The sequence below is a fragment of the Pomacea canaliculata genome, linkage group LG10 (genome assembly GCF_003073045.1).
Source record: "Pomacea canaliculata isolate SZHN2017 linkage group LG10, ASM307304v1, whole genome shotgun sequence".
Taxonomy (NCBI): Eukaryota; Metazoa; Mollusca; class Gastropoda; order Architaenioglossa; family Ampullariidae; genus Pomacea; species Pomacea canaliculata.
The window spans coordinates 4,111,990-4,134,010 of NC_037599.1; the positions used below are offsets into that span (position 1 = coordinate 4,111,990).

Consider the following 22,021-nt stretch of genomic DNA (forward strand, 5'->3'; position numbering starts at 1 on the left):
ATATTATTTTCTCAATAAGATTACAAAGAAAGTAAAGTTGTAGAAATTTGAAGGTGAAGATCTTAAAAACAGGGGACACGTCGTGAGTGGTTCACCGGGACTAAGAAACGACATTCGTCCAGCCTATCCTTTACCACCTTCCAGCCTGATAAATCAGTAAGCAGTGATGTTTAGGGTGTTGTCCAGGCATTAGTCAGGTGAGAATTGAAGCGGCGATTTTTAATTTTTTTTTTTGTTTTGCTCTAAACTCGAGCCTTCTGACCATAAGTGCTCCAAATAAAAAACTTACATGAAAGAAATGAGGGAAAAAAAGAGATGAGAACACAGAGAGAAGGAAGACAAAAAGGTCAGCTTCATATTTTAAAAATTATCTCATAACATAATGGTGACATTTAATACACTGATTTTATCGCGGAAAATTCGTAATCAACAAATGATTTGGTTATGAAAGAGCTTACCGAAAGAAAAAAAAATCTTTTATAATAACACAGTTAGCAGAAATACCCAAATGAAACAAAGGTTTCAATCTAGAATATTTTTCAACTTTTAAGATAAAGAATAACATGAACACATCGTTCGAAAAGCGACCAAGCATTCAGACAACAGGTAAAGTATTAATCCATTTCACATCAATCCGTGAACACAGACATCGTCGGAAAATAATTTCCTCTTGAAGAAGATTTATGGTAAAAGCAAGAAAACACACCCACCACCTTGTCACTGTCCCTTTTCTCCGCCCACCGGTGAACATCACAAGAATCGTTCTTATATTGTGAGTTGTCTTTGGCTTTGAAGTTTGGCGAATCTTCCACAGAATCAACAAACCGTGGCTTGGGGTGTGCACCTGGAGATGAACCCTCTCTTGTACATACTAGTACACATCGTGTTATTTTGTTGTTATTTCTGGTAATTCCAGGGTATCTCGTCCGTCTCAGCTTGCTCCAGAATCTACATCTGGACACAAAAAATACTTCCCTGGTACCAACTCACGAGAGGTCACTGGGTCACGGGGACTGGTCATTGGTGAGAACAACCGGGTAGACGCAGCAGGTAAGGCTCACCACTTGTCTTTTGAGGTGGTGAGCAGACCCTGCACCGAATGACCAGTCCACTCCTTCACGATGGCAGCCAGTTCTTCATCTGTCCATCCAAGCATCCACTTCCCTTCTGAAGCAGAGGATCGCACGGGATACATGGCCAAGTGGACTGGCTTGGGTCACAAACTGGGAAAACAGTCAAACCTTAGTGGTTTTAAAAACTAAGCGGCCATATTTCAAGTTTCAGCTTTCTTTTTCGTTTTTTTTCTCCATAAACATCATTCAGTTTGTTACACACAATTTCTGGCATTCATCAGACAAGAACGTGATCGTTTAAGGTAATGCCGAATTTCTGGAATGACCCTCATCCCAAAAAAAAAAAGGAAAGGAGGAGTGGTCAGATCAATGACATCATGGAATGTAGTCAATCATGTCAGGAGGAGACAAGCCGTCCACAAGGAGTGGCCGCAGCTGTGACTGATTAGTTCTTCACACATCAGTAAATTCACTGGCGCCGTAGCTGCGGACAGTTTCCAGAGACGTTTTCATTCCGGTCACGACTGCGCTGTGATTGGTCGCGATCAGCTCGTGAGTGGGGGAGTGCTTGACGTCACGCCGAGTGCAGAGGGAGGCAACTGCACTCACACAGGGCACGGAACACACGGACTCGCGAATCTTCTTGGACATCAGCACGTAGATGACGGGGTTGATGCAAGACTGGATGTAGGGCAAGCAGGAGAACATCACCTGTGGACAAGAGCAAGAGTAAACAAAAATATAAAGAAGAACACGAAATAGGAATGTAATGAGAGGAGAGTATGTTATAAAAACGTGACACAGAAATATAAGGATAGGAAAATATGATATAGAAGCATGAAATAGAACATAAGTTATACAGACATAAGCATCACAGGAAAGAAGCCTTAGACTAAGTCATCTGAAAACAATTTTTCTTTTCGGAGGACGGTAAAAGTGAGTCGCATCATCAGGCAACATCCTTCTCACTGCAAGTCCCTCGACACTTGCACCTCATCAACAACTAAAAGCTCCTTAAAAGGGTGGGTAGGGGAAATCCTTGTCATCAGGACAAACTCTGTCGGGACGCAGTACTTCAGCGACGAACAGAAAGTGTGACACTGGGGATAAGCTGGACAAACTATTCTCCCTTAATTCGCAATGCATGTCGCAAACCCCTCGACGAATAAACATCAATTGACAGTTAACTAGCGATGACACTCTGGCCTTTCACACGGTCCACAACTTTTACATGCGAACCATTATAGGACTTACAGTGGGTCCCTGTGGAAAATAGTAGAAACACCAAAAGGAACCCCATTAAAAAATAACAAAAAAAAAAAAAACCCCCCCAAAAAAAAAAAAAAAAAAAAATAAAAAAAAAAAAAAAAGAAAAAAGAAAGAAAGAAAGAAAGAAAGAAACAACCAAACGGTGTGCTGGATCTGGTGCAACAGTCCGTCTCCTTGCTGTCCTCCGTCTGAGAAGTTTTTTAATTCTCCATTTTTTTATTCGATAAAAAAGTTTCGGCAGGGGCAGACAAAGCTTTCCAGTCGAGCTTCAGACACAACTGTACACGTGGGTCTTGTGTCAATGAACGGCATCTCAGAAGCAAAAAGGTTGCAAGTATGTAACGGTTGGATACCTTCAAAAACAAGCCTAGCCACAACCTCCATTAGCGCCTCTCCAATGAATCCACTCAGGGGATGCTACTGTCAGATTAAAGGGGAGGCAACACAGCATTAGTTTCGATCAGCACTAAAACCTTTCCAAAGCCCACAGTTTTCCTCTCCGTGCTCCACTTTCTAGTACTTTTCTGTGAGAAGATCTCAGACTGACACTTCTTGTCTTTGTGGAGGTGTCAAAAGTTGCAACTTTATTCTTTGAAAAACTAAACTGCACGTGCGACAAGTCAGGTGACTGGATGGCAGCATCCACGATCTTCTCTTCTAAAATAAAGTATGTCATGCTAGAAAACAGACGAATGATACAAATGTAAGTAATATTTGTTGCAAAGCACAGGTGTTAATAGAAGGTAAGGTGTTGCAATCCTCTGTGGTGACTTCTATTAAATGGATTCACAGAGTAGCTTGAAAATCTGTTTTCCACCTGTGGAGACGGAAGCATGATGGTCATGGACGGTTTCACTCGTAATATTGTCTACCATGTTGAACAGAGCAACATGTCTGTCTTTCGAGAGACAGAGAGAGGGAGAGTGTGTGATGGTATGTATGAGGCTCTACAACTGGTGACCTTTTGACCCTGGGGCAGAGTTCCTTGGCTTGTGGATACCTCTTCCCCTTTCTACCTATCCTATTCTTTTATCAAACATACTCCTGATCTATCATGTAAGGCAGAGGTTGAATAAAAAATTGGCGAGGCTCGGCCATACATATGTCCTGTATAGATACAGTGAGCCACTCACATTTCACTTCACTTAAAATGTCGAGGCTGTAGGACCCTTAATCTGTTGACCTTTTAATCTGAGCTTCATTCGCCATCGCCGACCTGTGTAAGTCTCTCGCCAGATTGAATGTTTGCAGTTTCATCAGATAAACGGAGGCATTTCATCTTCAACGGCTTCCCTTGCAATGGCTGTTTGCAGGCAAACATCGTTAAGAGGAATATTCCAGATAACATGGCGGCCATTCCCAGTGTTAAAGATCCATGAAATGTTTCTGTCGGGCTTGTGGCGGCGGGCTTTGGACATCCCATTTAGCTATAAGCCATGTCGGGAAGGTTAGGCGGCAAACATTAAGTTGACAGTTACGAGATTAAATGACACGAGGTTGCACACGGCTCTCTGCTGACAGAAAACGAGGCTACATCCGGGCTCCGTTCCGTTCTATGCAGCAGAGCGTCCCCGTGACGTCCAGTCCGCGCAGTCCAGTCGGAAGCTCGACCTCCGGACTAAAATACATTTCGACTTCTCGACTTTTGTGTGGCTGCCATTGTTCGCGAAAACCGTTCAGTAGGTGTTGTCTGGAGGAAGAAATAGGCTTTCTGCAGACAGAAGAAAAAAATAGCGAACGTCACACCAGCCGCACAGACAGCCAGTCTGTCTGTCTGCACTTCCCTCATTTTTTTCTTTTTCTGTCGCTTCTCACTTTCCGCACTTGCACATGCGTGTGATTGCACGCGTGAATGTTTTTCTAGAGAGTTGGTCACATTTAAGAGAAGGAAGCTGACAGCCGTGAAAGGTGAGGAATAAATCAATGGCGAGGAGAGACCGCAACACGCCATGTTTTTACTGGAAACATTGTCTGGCAGGACCACTGAAAGCTTTGGTGACTATCCGCCATTCATTAGTTGCCAGAAAGCTGCTGTCGTTTTAACAGAGAAAACAGCTGCTTGTCCCCAGACAGCGGGCTCTTGTCATCAAAAAAAAAAAAAAAAAAAAAAAAAAAAAGACGGGGGAGTGTGACGGGTGATGGAGAAATAGTGTTGATCGCAACTTTTCTACAGACTCTTGTGAAAGGTTTTAACTCAAGCCGCTTATGTACATGAAGTCGCACGAGCAGACAGTTGAGTTATCAGCATGGCATCCAGTGTGTCTTAATAATTCAAATCATAACTGTTCACTGTCTCTCTTGTTCTCTCTCTCGCACTCATATACTCTCTCACACATACACAGGGTGGAGAAAACTGAAGTATCTACAGAAAACCGCACAATGGTGAGCCCTGTACACAGATATGACAGTCAAAGGAGAGATAGCTATTGGGAGATACCCGGTTCTCACTGTCGTGGTGAGCTTTAGTCACGGACGTGTATAGGTGGATTGCTGTCTGTCTGCCGAGACCATCGCTTAGCCTCTTGCGAAGTTCTCCGCTGTTAGTCTCGGCGAGCCACGACATTGAATGGGACTAAACCGGAAGCTTTGTACACACCTGCCTCGTTTTAGTAGTTGACTGGAGAAAATCGCCTGCCAGCAGTCCAGTAATACAAGTTCGTGCTTTAGCCACCAACCAAAGGGCAACAACTACATAGCATCACAGACCCGGAAGTGGTGACGTAGAGTTGCGAGACACTCGGAAATCGAGTGAGGATGATGCAATAACGGTTTCTGACGGGACTGAGAGATATCACTCACACTTCCCACCCGTTGTGGACCGGGTCTACTTAGTATCTCAAGACCGAGAAGAGTGAAAGCTCCACACTGCCCCTGACCCTGGCTCCTGACCCCTAAAGAGACCATCAGCTTGAGTTACTTCCCCTCTTTTTTTTTTCTCCGACACGATGAGCGCCGTCGAGAGGTGATGGCCACTGGTCATTAACTGGGTTCGGTCGGTGCAAACTGATTATTTGACTGCAGCGAAAACACGGTGTCAGAAACTCTTCTCCCGCTCCCTCCAAGACCTGTCCGCTTCCCATCCGCCTTTTTTTTTTTGGGGTTTCATTTGACCTTTGCACCTCCACACTCGCCATCTCCTCTAGCGACGTTCTTTCGCCCTCACCCCCGCATCATCGGCCATTGCGTGATCAGGTTCATACTCGGGCTAAACACCCCGCAGGCTCTTCCCTCCACCCCGATCATTACATCAGCAGTTCAGACATGCAACTTCCTTTATTGCGCTCTTCATCCTTTCCTGCCCTCCACCCAGTCCTTCCGGTGATCCTCGTTGCTCGCGTTTCCCAGATGTCTTCTCAATCTTCTGATAGGTCAAGCTGGGTGGCTGGGCACAGAACAGCCATACACACTGTCATCTACACTTACAGCAATGATGTAAGCACCCGTCCGAGGGGAATCCGAGAGGAATTACAAGTTAGCTAACGCACACGAACAAACAGAAAGAAACCTTTCATCAGATTCCTATTAAGCTTGTCACTGTATGCTTACCTCTCCTTGATGTTGACAGGGATATATGACCAAAGAAAAAAAATTGAAACCAAAACCATACACTAGACAATTTAGACAAGTCTATAATAATAAAACTTTTAAGTTAACTTTAACTATTTTCCACATTTATCTTAATTTAATCTTACACTCATTTCGAGGAGAAAACAAACGTGGTTTGTATAAGTGCAAAGCTTAGTTATTCTGATGAGTTGGATATTACTGGCAGACTTATCATGTATCTAAGATGCAGATTACAATATGTGAACGAACATTGTTTTATTTTTAAATTTTCAACATAAACACAACATCAGTTTCATCTCCCCACCCGCCATCTAGCCAACAGATGTTCTCCAAAGTTATCTCAAGTTATGGATCACATTCCCTCACGTTTCGCCCAACATTTGAATAGGATGGTGGGAAGATAACGGGCTGCGAGTGTATCACCTCAGATAAATATTACAATTTTAAATGTTTGATGCAGACCCGATAAAAATTACAGCCATCACGAGAAATGTCATTAAAAACACGCATCCTTGTAAACAATGTTCATGGAGTTATCTCCAAGGACCTAATTTGAAATAAAGGACAGGAAACATAACCATGTATTAGCAGGCTATGACACACCTTGCTGTAACAATGACAACTGAAGAAAGGATTGCAGCAAAGGGGAGTAACAAGAAGAAACAGGGGAGAAAACTCTTTGAAATTTCCTGCATATTGGGTTAGTTAATCCTGAGCGTGATGCTTCCCGAAGAGGTCTGCGGTGGCCCCATAAAAAGATTAAGCAAATGAAACAATGCTGTCAGTTGAAATGGAAGAGCCGTTACAGGCACAAGGGACACAAATCTTGCAGCAGCACTTCTGTGGAGATCGACAATTGAGTTGCGGGCGCGATTACCCCGCCTGAGGGGACGAGTCCCGCGTGCGCCATGCACAGGGGGAGCCACCGACGTGTGATGTATGGAGAAGGCGCTGGACGCAAGTAGCGCACACACGAGCCGGCATCTTGAAATAAATTTTTTTTTTTTTTAAATTCATTTGCCTTCTAGTGAAAAATGGTGAAAATTTCATTCTTTTAAGAGATGAGACTTACTGCACGGCTTTCCTCCTCCTCCTCTCCCTTCCTCCCTTCCTCTTTGTAGATTTTATCCTACTTTTTTCTGCTTCGTAGGTTTTACCAGGATGGAACCCACGAAGCACTTTCTTTCGTCGACTAAAACTTATCCTAATTCATTTACACTTCTCTTCCCTCATCCCCCTCTCCACAGAAACAAACTCCGCCTTAGGTGATGTCATCGCTTACCTTTGAGGCGATTTACATTTACTTATTGATATGAAGCTTACTTGAAGATTAGTCAATATACTTACTGACATGAACCCACATCGAACATTTACTTATCTCATCCTGTCTTTTCTGACAAGATAATTGACTCAATGATGACCTATTTACAAAAAAAAAAAAAAGTATCGGAAATTATTCTGCCTGGTCTGATTTCAAACATTCTTGAAAGTTCGCCCGGGGCACAAGACATGTGCAGCTGGACAGGAGCAAAGCTGGATTTTGAATGAACAGACCGTTAAAACAGTTTCAGCAGCACAAATCTCTGCAAGTTTTAAGTGTATTGTATATATATAAAAAAAAGCAAAAAAAGTTTGGGCAGTTTCACGCGTGTTTATTTTTTCAATCCTTCACCATAAACTGTAGATAATTTAAAACATTTTAGCGCTTTAAAAGAATAGCACCAAACGAAGCAGGTAACTACACTCCGTGTAAAACATCAGCACGAAAGTATTGGTAATGTCGGGTCTTGTTTTTAAAAACTAAAAGCGAAGGTCCTCTGTAATTTCTCTTCCTATTGCTTTTAAGAAAAATCACTAAAGGGCAGATAATATCACTTTGTGTTGCAAAAATAATCTGCATACAATTAAGTAATTTTACCTCAGCTTGTTAAAACACCAGCAACACAGTGTCTCGGCCCATTGGGTGTTAAAAAACACAGTTGGTGTCATGGCCAATGGCCTTGTCACTGATTAAATCTCCACATTTTATTAGCAGTGTTTTGCTTTACATGGTTACATGCCCTTCCCCACTGCTGACATCTGAAATATTTTACCCGCGGGAGTTCTGGACAATTTTCTTGATGGGACTCAGACAAGAAGCAGGCGAAACAAGCTTCGAAACTCGCTTCTGAGAAACATGTTTTGGAAATAAGTCATCAGGCATCCAGGTTAGTAATCAACATGCTGACATCAGTTTGTGTACTTGCTTTCAAAAACACTTAGAAGGAAGCTGTGGAGACTGTGAGAATTCTTGCCAGCTACTTCTTAGAAAAGGGAGGGCGATAATTAGACACGGGGGTGTGCATGCGACTGCATCTACCGGTAGACAGTCTCGCTACACCAGGCCTGGCGGTGGTGGCCACACATGGGAGGACCAGGGGAGGACCAGGGGAGGACCATGGCTGAGAACCTCGCAGCCTCCGGGCTGTATATTGATTCCTCATGTCCATAACATGGTCCCGGGGGGTGATGGGGTGGAGGTTGGACACCCTCCCCGACACACACACACACAGAGCATGCAGGCCCATTGAGCTTTTCCCGAGCGCTAATGAAGCAGCGAGGACGCCAGCGATATCGGCGATGGACACGCGCAATGGTTGTCCTGCTCACTGACTTGGAAACATTTCCATTAGTAGAAGGCTTCCATGTTTTTACTCCCACTCGCGTGCAGGTGGGTGGAGTTGGCTGGGGTGGGGTGAGAATAGAGCGATTCGCCGATGCTCTTCCTTTTTTTGTGCTTCCGGCATTTGACATCGCCACGTTAAACATGATGTCAAAGGTGAGTGTTGTAAGCAGAAACCGGAAAACATGTTATCTCCTTTCTACAGTGAATATTCTACAACATTCTACTTTGAACATTCCTAACATCAAAGTTTTTAAATGTTTTTTTTTTTTGCAATACGTTCTGCTTAGTCATTAAAAAATGGAATTTTGTAGGTTTTAATGACAGTTTTAAACAATTAACTGAGCCTCGCGGAACATGTACACCTCAAAGGTGAGTGTTTTAATAATAACACCGAAAACACATATCACATGTTCTGTTCCAAACAAAGGACAAGCTTAATGTCATAGATGAATGTTCTAACTGAAACACCTCAAAATAATCTCATTCTGTCAGTCCTGATCATCTGTTGATTGTCGAGACCAAGTTTCTCTCTTGCCATCCTCATCGGAGTGGCGGACTTCTGCTAACCAATCTCTTAGCTCCCTTTCTCGACATTTCCCTTGCAGAGTTAAAAAAAAATGACAAAAGTTTATTTTATGTCTCGCAGTTTGTGGAAAACATGACCACGGAACTGTCGCTAGACTGACCTGTAACCATGGAAACCCTGTGTGAAAATATTCAATCACAGTTACCGTCTCAACATTCATTTGGATAGTGTTTGAAATTACACTTCGGCTGATGGACTGTGCGGTATAAAGCTGTATTTTCACATTCAATAATGCAGTAGTGTTAAAAGCAGTAGAAGAATTTCACATCTCGTCTCATAAACCCGATCTTAGACGGAACCCCAGGGACGATGAGATGGAGAGTGGGGTCACTTGGAGTCACTTCCGCTCTTGCGCTTTGGAGTGTGTGAGTCGAGAAAAGGGAAAAAGACACAGAGGAAGTCTTTATTATTAAATATTATTTACAGACTACGATAATGGAGAATAGTGGAAGTGTATTTATTACTGAAGCTCAGTTTATTTCTGAACTTTCTAAATATTCGTTAATATTCGAGAGACGGAGGACACCTTTACGAACTCAGAAAGAGGTCACATCCGGTGATGTCACAGCTCTCTCTCGTCCCTCGCTGTTAAAAGCATCAGTCATCGTTCATCGCTGTGACATCATTAAACGATGACCCGTGGTCTTGACATCTGTCGGGATGACAGTTTTGGTTCTCAAGAGTTCTTACTTCTTATGTACCAACAGAGACAGAATGGACCTTGTCTAATTTGCTAGTCAGGTCAGTCGGTCGGTGGACGATGCTGTCTTTCTAGCTCTTCACTTCATCCTCCACCACCTTGACTACCCGGGCTCTTACACACACCTCCTTGGTGTAGAATACAATGAAAATAATTTTTAAATTTTCCTTACGAATTTAATTTTTAGGTTTAAATAAAGTAGCGATTGTCTTGGAGTCTGGATATGTCTTTTAGACTGGTATTTGTCGACTAAGTGACGGCCATCATTACAACATCTTTCTCGTGAAATGTCACTTGCTCATAAATATCTTCTCATCCTCACAAGTCGCATTTACACGGCCAGTCTCCCACATTTTGTTTTCCCACGCACTCCGTGGGATGACTAAGTCGCTACAAAAATATTGTTGTTATTTTTCTAGGGTCGAGAAAAGATCAACCTTCACCTTTCCGAGACACTTAGACACACAATCCCGTGGTGCCACAGAAAAGGGATTTATAGCCACAGGCCAGATTGCTTTTCCAGGGTTTTTCTAAGGTCTTTGGTGGATAGGTGGATGTTGACTCTCACGAATGAAAAACAGACGAAAGATCAAAGTTTTCTGTGGACAAAGCGAATTTTCAAAACTGACAATAAGCGGTCATCAACCCACTGAACAGGTGGGTGAGCTGTCATCACATCGGAATCAGGTGTTTCTATTTTCGTATTTTTTTCGTATTTTTAAGTTTTTTCAATTATTGGAAAATAATTAGTTGTCTAGTAGGCCTTTAGTATGGCTAGTATGAAGGGGTTGACTTGAAGCACTGTAAATTAAATAGCCGTATAGCAGGCTTTATCAAGCTTGTACTAACCGACACGTGGTAGGAATGTCTGTCGTAGACGTTCACAGGCAAGCGCTTCATCGTGTTGATGATGAGCTGCGGTCCCCAGCAGATGAAAAAGACGATGATGATGACGACAAGCATCTTGATCACCTGACCATGGACAGAAGAAAAAGTCACAGTGAGCACACACACACACACACACATTTGGCCTTTCCACATCGTATGTTCCTGTAGATTGTGAAGAAAGTTTGTAAACTGTTTTGTTAACAACTGATGCAATGACCGTTAGAGATAAACGTTGCCGATCACGTGGTTTCTTTAAATCGAATAAAACAAGCGGTGAAGAATGAAGAATAAATCTGATTTAAATTGGGTTTAATTTCAAACTAAAGTTGGAAGAAGCTGTCGGTGCATGCAGTTTGTTTTTCTCCAACCCCAACACGACGAGAGGAAGTTGTGCGGAAGTCGTTTTCGGAAAGGAACAAAGTTTTGTTGCAGTCAGACTTGACCTCGATCATTAATTTAGGATGAAGGAAGACAAGAGTGAGAAAGTGAGACAAGACGTTGTTTGCTGTGGAGGACAGTATATGTGACCTATTGCAGATGTTGGTCAGAGGTCAACTGCCGGTCTCACCTGTCTTCTTGCCAGCAGAGCTTCTTCTCCGGGAGCTTTGGACTTGGAGTTGGGGAAGGCGGCGAGTCTGCTTCTGTCCGATGGCGCACCTCGTCCATTCCAGCTGCCTCCCTCCCTGTGGTCACTGCGGGAATTGCTGCAGGCCCCACCGAACCTGGACAAATACAATTACAGAACATAATGATTGCTGGTTGTCTGCACAAGGTTCTGAGTTACTGCCCTTGTTTAGTATTAACGCCTACTGCGTTTATAAAAATAATCTCTGATAAAAGCTGACAGTGTACATTCTTGTCCAAAATCGTCTGTCAGCATTTAGTGGGAAATTTCAGTCTTTACAGCCCACACAAAATTATGGCATGGGATACCCTGTTAGAACCTGTAGGAGACGGGTGTGACGGGACAGGATACCCGTTAGAGATGTCCGGAGTGACTGTCGGGCTGTCGATGAGCCATTGCGAGGCTCACCCCAAGTAATGAGGTGGAACACCAGGGCAGGAGGACCGCTCAGCTACATCTGACATCAACGAGCCGCAGACTGCGGTGTTGTTCTTCCAGAAGCCCCCTGGTTCTGCGCATGAACGGTTTTTGCCCCCCACACTCCCACGTGATTAGCAACCGCGCTCGTAAATTGAGGGAGCGTGCTCCGAGAGGGCCAGAACTTCGATGCCAGAAAAGAAAAATTGAAAACTAGAGGGCGTATGACATCCAGAAGTGAGTGAGTGAGTGAGCGAGCGAGCGAGCGAGTGAGTGAGTGAGTGAGGGAGGGATGGAGAGTAAAACAAGTAAAACAAGTGTATGTGAACAGTGAGATGTGTTAAAGTTTGGAGGAGGGTGAGAGAGCGAGAGCATGAGAACGAAAGAAAAAAAAAGCATTAATGAATAAATTGCTACTATTTCACAAACAAAACAAAACTAATCATTGATTACATATATAAATCCTCCTACCCTATAGACCTGCAATACGTACATCAATCTAGAGTCTAGACGGTCGTAGTCTCTGAATGCTGTCTCCAGTCTACTAGTCACACGTGACCCCTTGCCCTAACCCTAACCCTAACCCTGATTATTGCCTGACACCCTGACTGACTTCAAACGACATGTTGCAGTGGAGTTGATGATGTCGTCTGCCTGTGTCACCTCTCTACCAGGATGCAGGTTGTTTACCCGTGTCTACAGTTACAAGAAGACATTATTTCCCCAACGAACATTTCCATCCATTCTGTTATCGAGATGCAAGTCTTTAACAATTACTTCGAAAAAAAAAAGTAAATCCCCCAGACATGATGTACATTGATACACTTGACAAGGCCTGATTGTAGCCATTCAATCTCATTTTATTCTTTATTGGTGTCTGGTGTGTGTCATCTTGTCTCTTCAGGACGGAAAGAAGTAAAGAGAGATCTTACATTTACAACTAGCTTACAGTGAGGTCATCCGTGTCAGCTGATCAAGATTGCACTCAGTACACCTTCAAGGAAACAAAATGAAACACAAGGAGCTTTGTAGTAATAAGGTTCCATGGCGGCAGTTCCTCGTGTTTCTACATCCACAAGCTCGAACACACTTGTAACAAAGTTAATTTTCATTCTAGTCGCCGACCGTCTGACCTTTCTCTTCAATTAAAACTGTGAAAGTCCCAAGTTTCAACTCTGGCCTTGTGGCGACTGGGAGGATGGTAATCTTCACTTTGTCCTTGTTCTTGCCATCGACATCCTGACCACAACCTGGTCCCTTGAATGGGTTTAACTAAACCTAATTCTGAAGTCTGTTTAGAAGGAACTCTCTAAGAAACAGTGGAGAAGATATTGCAGGTCAGAAGACAGACACGAGACCCAAGTGTTACCCCAAGGATATAAAATTCGATCGTTTGATGAATCCTTATTGAGAAATCAGGTTGCTTGAAGCGTTTGACCTCCTAGAAGCGTCTTCACCGCCGATGGGACAAACAGTTTTCAATGAAGTGTGCCTGCAGGACCTTTTCACTGAGGTCAAACTTTCACATGAGGTCATGTCGGCTGAACCAGATTTTTCCATATATTTTCAGACTAAAATAATTTTAAAAAAGTTTCAAGTTAAAGAGGACAATGAGTGTACAGAGATAACAGAGGGAAGGTCTTTAAGAAAATTAATTAAAAACAAGGAATAAAAAGAAGAAGAAGAAGAAGAAGAAGAAGAAGAAGAAGAAGAAGAAGAAGAAGAAGATGAAGATGATGACTGACGACGACAACAATGAAGAAACTTCAAAGTGAGTTAAATGAAGACATCACAAGCGAAGCCTCTGGAGGACAACAATGAAGAAGGTCTGTGAGAATTGTTGTACAGACATCACCCAGAACTTGGAGCAGGGCCCTCGACTCCTCCTGCGAGTTGCAAGGAGATGAAGAGAAGCCGACACCGCTCACAGCAGCCAGAGATGTGAACAGCCGTCACCCGTCAAAGTGAATGACAAACACAAGACCACAGGGAGGCTTGCCCCACCCACTGGAAGATTCCAGCGAGCGCACCCTGGCGTCAAGACGATGGGAGGCAACACACAAGAGACCTTCTCTGTCAGACTGACAGACATGACACAAGCAACAGGCGCCGTGAAGAGACTGGCACTCACAGAGACACAGCCTGCCACAGTGGAAGTGGAACCGGGGAGACTCCAGACCATCAGCTGCCAACTACACCATGTGTCCGATCCTCGACTGTTCATCTTCAGAGAATGAATTAAAACCTGGCTTGTGACAAGCTTGTTGAGTATATCGTGAACACCAAGATCGAATCAACAACAACAACAACAACAACAACAACAACAACAACAACAACATCGCGAAGCTTGTGCGACACGCACAGGTTGAGGTCCACCAGTCTCATGATAAGCACGCGCACGCACATTGGAAACCTGTCAGGCCACAGCAGTTATTTTACCTGTAATTAAGCAATTAACTCAGTCTCATAAATAATGGCATCAAGCAATCAGTGCTGTTCCCTCCTCGACTGCATAAATGTTGCTGGGGTGAGAGAAAGACAGGGAGGATGTTTCGTTGAAACTGTTTGTTTACGTTTTCCAGTTATTTCTTGTCCTGAAATGATTGGCACAAACCCTCCAACACACTAACATAATTAAGGTTCTGTTAACACAAAGATGAACACAAACATAATCAAGGTTCTGTTAACACAAAGATAAACACAAACATAATCAAGGTTCTGTTAACACAAAGAGGACATCAGACGATGGAAAAAGTCAGTTCTCAACTTGAAGGAAGGAAAGAATTACAACTCCATTCATGTATTGCACTCAGATATATCGTTCATGTCACAATGAAAATGATTTCGTGACAATACGTTTCAGGGACATGTCATGAAGCCATAATGAACATCAACAAACTGTCAAAAGAGACAACAAACTGTAGTCAGTGGGATCTTGAATGCAGAATTAAATGGACCGCGAAAAGCATTTATAAACAGCGCATTAGAAGAAACATTGAGAGATATATTAACAGTAAACAAGAAGACGACTAAAGAACACTGGTGATGTTTTTTTTCCCCCGTACAACATGTGAAGCTAAAGATGGGAGATGATTTGGAACACTGAGCACCAAGTGATCCGGAACTGACCTGAATGGTAAGGGAAGCCAGAATAGCTAACCAAGAGCATCAATTGTTTTCTTTTTTTTTCTTGGAAGCAGGGTAATATTACACCCGAGTGGGCCATCCTTAGTCAATATTTGATTGTAGCCTGTCTGTGGGCTGCACGCCATAGTTATTTAGCAATCTTTCTGTTTTAGGTTTGCCTGGGAAAAGGCAGTCAGTACGGCGAGTCCCATTGTCCCCCACACAATACATCTCAAACAAAGGTGTGCCACAGTCTCTGTCTCTCTCTGTCTGCGCATGCGTGTTTGTCCCTGTGTGTACTCCTGTTTGCACGCGTGGGTGGGAGGGTGTGGCGCACGACCATTGATTGCAATTAAGAAACATTAACCCTTTGCCGGTCCGCCCACCAGAAGGTTTGGCGGCCTGGTGTAGCAACTCATTCCTCAAGTCGTCTTTCATTTCCGCTGACGTGGGCTCCATCTTGAGGGCAGCAGACCCACAAGGTCTTAGAGAACAACAGAGCATCGATCTCACCACAACGCCTGCCTCTCGCCTCTGTCCAGACTATGATTATCTTCACACCAAAGAATTCAATTGTGCGGTCAGCAACTCTGTGTGTGTGTCTGCGCATGCGTGTGTGTGCGCATGCGTGCCGGTGAGTGGATATATGTAAATATATATGGTAAACACTATGCCGAACAAAATGTTCGAGAATTTCCTTACAAGAACATGCAATTCAAGTCCTAACAAGGGTGAGTAAATTGAAGTGGTCGGCTGGGTGGGTGGATGGACGGTCGGCTAATGTTGAAGGGGAAACTAAAGAGACACGGGATCCTGGCTGGTTTTGCCCTACTTTCTCAATCGTAGGTGTGTCCCGGGTGTCACTAGTGTTCAGTCCAGAAGTCTCTAATGATTATCTTCAACTTGTTTCATTCAGTCGACTGTCTGCTTGAGGTCTTTTATTCAGGCACGCGACTTAAATCTTTGAAAGAAAGGACGGTTGTGGGACTGGCAGAGCCTCCCACTTACCCATCCACCCAAACACTGCTGCCTGTCTGCAGATTAGTTTACAGACCTACCGCATTTTCTTATTTTATTATGTAAGTTATTGTATTCGCCTGTTTTATTCATTGCAACACAGCAAAGGAGATGCTTAGGAGCAAAATGAACGGACTGACCAACTGACTGACTGACTGACTGACTGACTGACTGATTGATGTTTTCATTGGGTCAAGGGGCAACGACCTGCAAGAACCAATAAAAATGAACGAACAGCGCAGCATGGCTGTGAAGACATGCGCAATGCGTGTTTCCGGTTGTGAACTCTCAGCCTCTCTACGCTGACATCTCGCAACATCGCGACAAGGGAAACAACCGCTGCTTGACACTGTCACCCCCACCCCAACTCTGTCAGAGAGAGGCTGGATTTTTGTGTTGAGGCCGTCAACAGCAGCCACGATGAAGGACCTCGACGAATCCAAAGAAGGGAAGAAGGGAGATCATGGTTTACGAGATTAAACAGTTTTTCTCTAATTAAAGCACGTAAGCCTCGGTGATGTGAAAAGTGTTAGTTGTTTATTTCTTATGTTAATATGGAATCACGTGACATTACATTTTTAAGACAGCTGAAAAGCGCATAAAAGAGGAAGAAAATTTAATTTAATTTGGAAAAAGGGAAAGTTATGAAAAAATGGTAATAATAATTTTTCTGCTCGTACATTAAAATGAAAGTAGTAATCTTTTCAGTTAAGATAATTTAAATAAAAATTAAAATAAATAAAAATAAAAGTAGAAGCATTTCCTATTAATAAATTAAACTATCATAGTATTCACGATGTTCAACGGAAGTTTTTCTATGCAAGGTTCTTTATAGAGGGACTAAATTTCTACAGTATGTATGATCAAAGCACGATACACAAGGGAGACAACAAATTGAAACAGAACTACCGGGGAATCGCTAATGATACATATGTTTACAATGAAAATAAAGATGGTCGCTTGTGTAAACAAGATTCTGAAATGCTACATGAAGGAATGAACCCAGAGGTCTGTGGAGCTGTATCGGTCTCAAAAGTGCAGCTGGGTAGCTTTAGTCTGGCGACAATGTGTTTGTGTTGGCTGCAAGTCCACCCGGGACCTGTGTGTGGGAGGGGCTGGTGGTGGTGTTGGTGGTGTTGGAGGTGGTGGAGGTTGTGGTGGTGGAGGTGGTGCAGGCTGTTCATGTTAACAGTCCTTCAGCAGTCCATCATCTTCGTCTCTTTTAATTGTCATCGGTAATGGAAGGCATCGTCTGTCTCCGGACCATCGGGACTCGTCTGTCGTCTCGCAGCTCTTGTCGTCTGGCTGCCGAGGTATGCATGGCCGCACTTCCGGTTAGCTGCCTCCATTATTGCTAGTGGTGACCGCTGGCGGCTTTATTGAGAAGTAGATTGCATTATACAGAAATATATATTCACGCCCTGGGCGGTGAAAAGAAAAGAAATGATATTCCAGTGTGGTGTCCCACTACAACTTGACCTCTCCTCAGTTCGTTAGTTCTTATCGACTGTCACAAACTTCTTACTTTCCTTAATTTGTTTCTCCGCAACTCAACCAGCAAAAACCCTTTGATGTTTGGTAGTTGATGTTACAAGCTTGCCTAACTTAATAATTTATGTATCCTCGCACTTTCAGTCTGATATTAAACAGAACATACAAGAAAACATGTTTCTATAGTGATTGAGTTTTGTGCATGCTACGGTTTTCAAATCGTCATAGAGGAAGACTGGGAGGGGGTGGGGTCATAGAATTCTGTGTTAATCTCTGTCATACCTTTTATCATTCATATGTGTTTCTTGATTATAGCCCCAGAGAAGAAGTTTTCGGTAATTTCTTAATATATGGCGATAAATCATTTACCGCCTGAGAATGTCTTGTGTGGCCCTTTTTACTGAGAATGAAATGCTTCAAGACGATAAAAAATAAATTGTTTACACAATAAAAATCGCGAGAGCTTCATCAGATACCATGCACGAGGGAGGAGGAGTCTGAAATCAATCTGTCGACCTCAGGCGGCCTTGACATTTTTTTTACAACTTTTTTTGAAATGGAGCTCAAGGTCGGGAAAGTACTTAATTGTTTGAAAGGAAGTCAATCTTGTGTTTCTCTTTACTGACGAAGTCGTTTTTGGAGAAAAAGCCAAAGGTTAATCTAATCGCAGCCATCAACCCTCCCCCCATCAGCTTCCACGTTTTTTGAACTCTGAACAACCGGCTTTGTCCTCCAAGCAATCAGAGAGAGAGAGAGACAGACACAGAAATTGGTGATTCCTGACATCAAGTGTCTTAGTCCTCTACAAAAGACAGTTCGCCACATCCTGTTCCCCCACAGCAACCTTGTAGTGGATTTACAGAAACTGGGGGAAGGTTCCTCTACCTCATCTCGTTCTCGGACCTCAGGTTTCGACCCTCCATCCCCAGCTGCGCGTTTTGCTCGGGTCTCTGTCATCCCCGACAGGAATCCCTTCCCTGGGAGTTACTTCTGTAATCTTCATCAGCTTCATCCCACCCACGCCACCCTCTCACTATTATTGCTACCTGCTGTGGCAGCAGGGAAATGCAGTTGTCGTTGACAACACTTTTGTCGAGCGGTCCGACGACACAAATAAAGTGATGGCAGATAGAATCCGAAGGAAGGGATTGTCCGTTGTCATTGCTAACAGTTTTACCAGCGATGTGACGACAGAACTAAAGTGAAGCCGAACTGAATGGAAAACAGAAAAAGGATCTTCGAACGAAAAGGATTCTTTCCATGAGGATTATTTTCTTTGAAATTTTGGAAAATGGTGTTAGGTGTATTTCTTGTTGCTGCCAGCTGAACAGGGATCAGAGCCTAACAAGATCATTTACAGGGGAAATAACCGCCAGTTATCCGCTGCTGGAGAAGCTTTTCCTCTAGAAATTAAAAATTTCTTAAACTTTTCTGTCAGAGGGTCATTCGTTATATGGCTCTGTAAAGCAGCTTTCAGAAGACCAGGCAGGTCTGCCACGAAAACATTTCTCTCACATACAAACACACGCACTAACACACATACACAAAACACACCTTACATCAATTTTTGTATAAATTAGTTTTAAACTGTCTGACTGACAAGAAACAAGTATTTACGCACACTCCTGAATTACCTTTAATGCATACGCACTCCTGCACACACACAAACACAAACGAATAAATAAACAAGCGTCGAGAGAGTAAACAACATAAAAAGTAAATAAATATTTTTCTTTAAAGTTACATGGAAAGGAGATTCAGCAATCTGACACAAAATTAAAAAGTTGACCTTTACGCACTGGCTGACCTCGATGTTCCATAAAAGAACTTCAGTCAAAGACACTCGCCAACCCTCGATGTTTGCTTCTCCTTCTCACAGTGCCATCTGAGGTCTCAACAAGAAATCAAGGAAGTGGCTAAAAATGGTTTTCTCTCGCGAAGAGTATTTCGATGAAACTTTGTTTGAGTCGGTAAAAAGCTGTTGGTGCAGGTTGGAAAGAAGTATTAAGTGACACATCTCTTAGAGCCTCACAAATGAACCTGCCAACACAGCACAACTCGCTATTTTCCGCCGGTGAAAGCAGCAGTTTAATCAATCACGTCTGCTCTCTCGTGGAGATGGTGGCCTTCAAAGCACCGGCTAACACGTGACTGAAAATTCAGTTTTTGGCTGGAAGACATTTGCGTTACGGACAAGGTAAAGACAAGGGCCAAAGATCATGGACTAGCATCCCAAGGGCAGGTCACTCTGTGTGGAAAGGGGGATAAGTCTAGATGTCAATGAGTGCTTACGTTCATGGTTCTCGTTAATGCCTAGTACTTCACGGGGAGATAAAAAAATGAAGGTTTGATGTTCTAACATTTCTGATTCCCTTTACTGATTCCACTCACAACAAATTACACCTTCGCACAAAGTTTCAAAGAATGATTTAATATTTTTGTTTTTCACAGGAGTGGGGGGGTGCGATGGGGGTTAGCTGGTGTTGGAGGGGGAGTTGTTGTTTTACACCGAGGCAGCAACTAAGACTATATCACGGATAGGCAGCCAGTCTTTTAAACACACGTCACATGCAGAGAAAAAACAACGTGCCCGAGACGAGAGCTGAACCCAGGACCGTCAACCCTCGCTGTATCGGTGACAGGCGTTCATCGCTGCACCACAGACCTGCATCCGGCTGCTGTGACCCACAACGTGTATAAATATATTAGTTCTCTGCTCTTTGCTTTTTTTAAGCCATGTTCGTGATTAAATATTCTGAAATGAAAAATAAAAAACTTTATTAAAAATTCACTTAACACAACCTGCCTGCCCCCACCTTGCCCTTTGGGTAAAAAGTCGCAACCCATGGACCGGGTACAAACATCAGTCTTCGTTGGGGATCTGTTTGAAGTTCCATGAAAGGCCTCACCGATGTTGTCTGTTTAATCTTTATAGTTTTATTACTCGCCGACTTTATCGGAAGGTACACATAAGATAAAGGTAGCCGCCCTTTGACCTTAAAACCGGTTCACGAACCTTTACTTATCTAGCGGGGAGGGGATGGAAGCCCGCCTTTCTCTCTCTCATCACTCCTTTCACTCTCGCTGCTTTTGTGGAATAAGTGCACTAAGATGAATTAAATGCTTGCTTATGAATATGTTGTCTAACAAAGCGTGCAGTATGTTGTTATCCACAACCAAAGCAATATGACAAAAACCTCCTCTGTGTGTGTTATGTATTATTTAGTTATGGTTTCGGGCACGTTTGGTCTACTGAGAAAGTTTGCGGTACACGGGAATCGAACCAACGCGCTCTTGGGTTTGGACGGCAGTGTTCTGACACTCGTAGGTCGGCTTCCTCCGAACATAAAAACACGTTAAAAAAACTAGAGAAATAAAAAGCAACAAAGATTTTAAAAAATCTTCTTGCCTTAACCTTTTTTTCCTTCTTTTTCTACGTTTTTATTCTCTTTGTGAGACAGGTCGGCCAAGGGTTAAAGTGTTTGTTGCTAATATTGTTACGATCAGATGTCCTGGGTTAAGACCTCGGACGATACTCTTTCTCGGCATGTGGCACCAAACATCTTTGTGTTCTTTTAGTTGTACATTCCTTCAGTCTGCAACCACAGGCTCATGGAAAATAAAAGATTGATCCTGCTGCTGGTCGATCCTGACAATCAACATTTCATGTCTCACTAATGTTGTCCATAATGTTTCACATCTCTCTTAGAACTGTCCCCATCCTCTGGGTCAATACTCTGCTCCGTAAAGTATTTAAAGGACTAGTGGGATCCAGAACTGTTTTCTAATGAGTGGGTTAGATACAATATATATGATTTCCCACAATCTGTGGCAGAAGGTGTTTGTGTGCTGGTCACGACCGCGCATGTTAACGAGTCCTCAGTCACGTGCCACCGGCCTTAGGCATCGTTGTGAGTCGCGGAGTGTGCGCCTGCCCTTAGGCAAGCGGTAAAAAGTCCCTCCCCAGATGTCCGTCCGCTAGCGACGAGAGCGAAGTATAATCGGATTTCTTCCGATCGAATTGTAGCAGACTGGGCGAGATTACTCAGTCACTCCAGCAAATGCAGTTCAACGACACGATGACACGTGGCCAGCGTCGGCAGCACCCACCGGAGGTGATGGATGAGCTGGATGCAGCGGTCAGGCAGCTCACTTCCCCGCAAGACCTCCTCCACCTCACCCAAACCCACTCCAAACTCACCATTACAAACTGACCACTTCCCGTGGTGACTCCTCCTGTCATCTGTTGAATCTCCTTCTTGCTTGTTCATCATCCACGGAGCTCGTTGCAACAAGGGAGATTACTGGTGCTCGCGGACAGGTGGAAACGAAAATAGTTACGAAGACGATGATGATGAAAGGGTTGATGCGGAACAAAACATTAAAGAAAAAAAAAAGATATAAGAACAAGGATAAGGACTGAACAAAGAAATGTTGCGTGGTTGAATTCTCATTAAATCTGAAAGTTGCTCAAAGGGCGGTAACTGATAAAAAGAGGCGTTACATACAGGGTTTCCCACTGGACCACATCTCTGCTTTCCTGTAGAGGTTTAACAACGAATGTGTGGCCACCTCTGCCTCCAGCCTCTCACGTGCT

At 43.5% G+C, this 22,021-nt stretch overlaps 1 protein-coding gene across 4 annotated transcripts in view; it reads right to left on the minus strand.

Annotated features, from left to right (window-relative positions):
- Positions 1 to 222: 222 nt before the first annotated feature.
- LOC112574296 (galanin receptor type 1-like) overlaps positions 223 to 22,021 on the minus strand; it is a 69,564-nt gene continuing 47,765 nt past the window's right edge. For all 4 annotated transcript variants that reach the window (XM_025255285.1, XM_025255286.1, XM_025255284.1 and 1 more), the window contains 3 exons: positions 11,317 to 11,470; positions 10,710 to 10,832; positions 223 to 1,784 (listed from right to left, as the gene is read on the minus strand). In XM_025255285.1, coding sequence (XP_025111070.1) covers positions 1,527 to 1,784; positions 10,710 to 10,832; positions 11,317 to 11,470 — 535 coding nt within the window. In that variant the 3' untranslated portion in view covers positions 223 to 1,526. The remainder of the gene's footprint in view (positions 1,785 to 10,709; positions 10,833 to 11,316; positions 11,471 to 22,021) is intronic.